This window comes from Penaeus monodon, chromosome 21 (assembly GCF_015228065.2).
Source record: "Penaeus monodon isolate SGIC_2016 chromosome 21, NSTDA_Pmon_1, whole genome shotgun sequence".
In the NCBI taxonomy this organism is placed as follows: Eukaryota; Metazoa; Arthropoda; class Malacostraca; order Decapoda; family Penaeidae; genus Penaeus; species Penaeus monodon.
This window is the reverse complement of record NC_051406.1, coordinates 12610429-12612829: the sequence shown is the minus strand read 5'-3', so window position 1 is coordinate 12612829 and position 2401 is coordinate 12610429. Positions and strand designations below refer to the sequence as shown.

Sequence of the window (2401 nt, the reverse complement as noted above, 5' to 3'; positions counted from 1 at the left end):
CCTTTTCCAGTAAAAATAACATATTCAGAATATTGTATGAGAAACAAGAACAAAATCTTTCCTCTTTCAACAAGCAACAACAACAAAGAAACTGTTGTAGGACGAGAAAGATTATATTCTAGTGAAAATATATCACAAGAGAGTGGATGGCATGGAGACAATTATTCAAATATCACACGAGAGAGAAAACATCAAAACTTAGAAGTTAGATATGGTGAAATGGGCAGAAAAAGAAATCTTTCCAAAGAAATGACTCTAGAAATTGAGCAGACAAGCAGCAAGGAAAGTAAGCGCAGCAAATTTGATGTTGACGAGAAGGGTAAAGTTGTGCCAGTTAAAGAAAATGCTGCAAAAATACCACCAAGGATTCTGGATGAGAGTAAAACAAACAAATGTAAAAATTCAGGAAAAAGGCACGGCAAACAAAGAGATCCTTTGGAAGAAATTAAAAAACTGAAGAAGTTCATAGAGGATTTAAAACGCACAAATGAAAAGGCCTTGACAAAAGAGATTGCAAGAAGATTGAAAGTGGAAACTGTTTCAAAGAAAAGAGAAATTGTTTTGGCACACATTTTAGAACAAAACCAGAAACTAAAGAGTCAGGTAAAGGAAAGTGATATTGCACTCACATTAATTGAAAGGGAGAGGGAAAGGGTTAATCAGCTCTTGTTGGAGAATGAACGCGCACTAGTTGAAGCTGCAAGAACAAAGGAAAAGTTCTCCAGAAGCGCAGAGGAAAAAGACAAAGCTCTGGAGAACAATAAAAAAGAACTAGAGGATTTGCAAATGGATTTAAAAAGAAAGGAAAAAACTCATGAAAATGAAATTGAGAAGTATAAGACTGATGTTTCAAGTATGGAGAAGGAAGTAGGTACATTGAAATTATGTTTGGCAAAGAGGGAGGAATTATATGAAAAGGATTTTGCAGCCGCCAATGAAATAATCAAAGAGAAAAAGAAAGCTTTGGAAAATTTACAAAGTGAAAAAAGCTGGCTGTGTGGAGAAATCAGAAATAGGGGAGAAGAATTCCTGTCAGTGAAAGAAGTGATAATGAAGCTCCGAAATTCCTTAATAGAGCAGAGGAAAAAACTTTCTGTTTACCAGGTAGGAAAGAGTCAAGAATATGAGGAAATGACAAATAGCCTAATAGAGAATATAATTACAGAAGAGGAAAAAAGTCTCTGTGGAGAAAAACAGAGTGCCCAGGCACTGAGTCTGGAGGAAGCAATTGGTAGTCTTGATTGCATCATATGGGACATCAAGGGTCAGCTTACATCATTAATAGAGGAGTTGTCTAAAATAGATGCATATAAATTGAAGCTGATACAAGATATGATGGGAGAGAAAGAGAGTCTACAGAATGCTGCAAAGCTACAACAGGAAAAGTTAAATGAGACTGTTGCAGAACATGAAAACTGTAGAACAGAAATAGAGGTCTTAAGTGAGTCACTAGCTCTTGAGGTAGAGAAGTCAAAAAAAGTGTTGGAAGAAGCACAAAAGAAGATGGAACAAAAGGAACAGGAGGCAGAGACTCTCACTAAATTGAAAGAACACTTAGAAGCAGATCTAGAAGCAAACAAAAAACATTACACATTACTGATTGAAAAGGAAAGTTATTGGAAGCAACAGCTAAGCAATGCTCAAAACTGCATTGAAGAACTAACTGCTGCAAAGAGCTTTCTTGCACAGCAGTTACAGGCTATTGATTTGTCTAAGGAACAACTCAGAAAAGAACTTAAACTTGGAATACCTAAGCAAAAAGTGTGGAACTTAGACCAGGAACTGACAAAATTGTGTGACTTGAAAAGACAACTGGATGAAGAAAAGAAAAAGAGCTTGGGTGTGAGTCGCCATTTGTTGGAGGAGAAGAACAGAAACAAAAACTTACTCCAAAAACTTGAGAGCAAAGAGAATTTGAAAAACACAAGGGACCCAGACCAGCCATCTCGCTGTACCAGTGAAAGTCAGACAACCAGTTCCCTTGAGGAAGAAATGCACACCATTTTAGAAAATAACAGAAAAGTCCAGCTGACTTTGGAAGCTGAAAGACAGGTATCAGAAGATTTCTACAAAGAGCTGTTGCTAGAGAAACGAAAGAACACATTTTTAAATGACTGCTTCAAACATGAGTGCACAGAATCTTCAAAAGACATGGAGTACCAGCTCTCCTTTTTTGCTTGGATGGCTGACAAGTATCGTGCCAGGATGCGTAGAATGGATGAGTTGTCAAGTACAATGCAGGAGTTTACAGAAAATTTAGAAGACCAGTGAAATTGTATTATTTCAGTATTTAGAAAGGTATGAAGTATTTTTGTAACTAATTTTGCACTAATTATCAAAGTTTCTATATTTTCATGTGAAAGTATGTTTGATTTTTGTTAAGAGGATTTTAATTGTTGCA

General features: G+C 36.2%; 2 protein-coding genes across 2 annotated transcripts in view; both read left to right on the top strand.

Annotated features, from left to right (window-relative positions):
- The window catches only part of LOC119586236 (putative leucine-rich repeat-containing protein DDB_G0290503), a gene marked incomplete in the record, with an annotated part of 10442 nt that extends 10382 nt beyond the window's left edge, over nucleotides 1-60 (top strand). The window contains 1 exon segment of the mRNA XM_037934939.1: nucleotides 8-60. Within this exon segment, the coding sequence (XP_037790867.1) occupies nucleotides 8-13 (6 nt within the window).
- Nucleotides 7-2393, top strand: LOC119586238 (polyamine-modulated factor 1-binding protein 1-like). Its single transcript, XM_037934940.1, has one exon. The coding sequence runs from the start codon at nucleotides 37-39 to the stop codon at nucleotides 2269-2271; it is 2235 nt and encodes a 744-aa protein (XP_037790868.1). The 5' UTR covers nucleotides 7-36; the 3' UTR covers nucleotides 2272-2393.
- The last annotated feature ends 8 nt before the right edge of the window (nucleotides 2394-2401 follow it).

Excerpts from the sequence above, each read along its gene's own strand:
- LOC119586238 (XM_037934940.1), top strand. The coding sequence starts at position 37 with ATGAGAAACAAGAACAAAATCTTTCCTCTTTCAACAAGCAACAACAAC.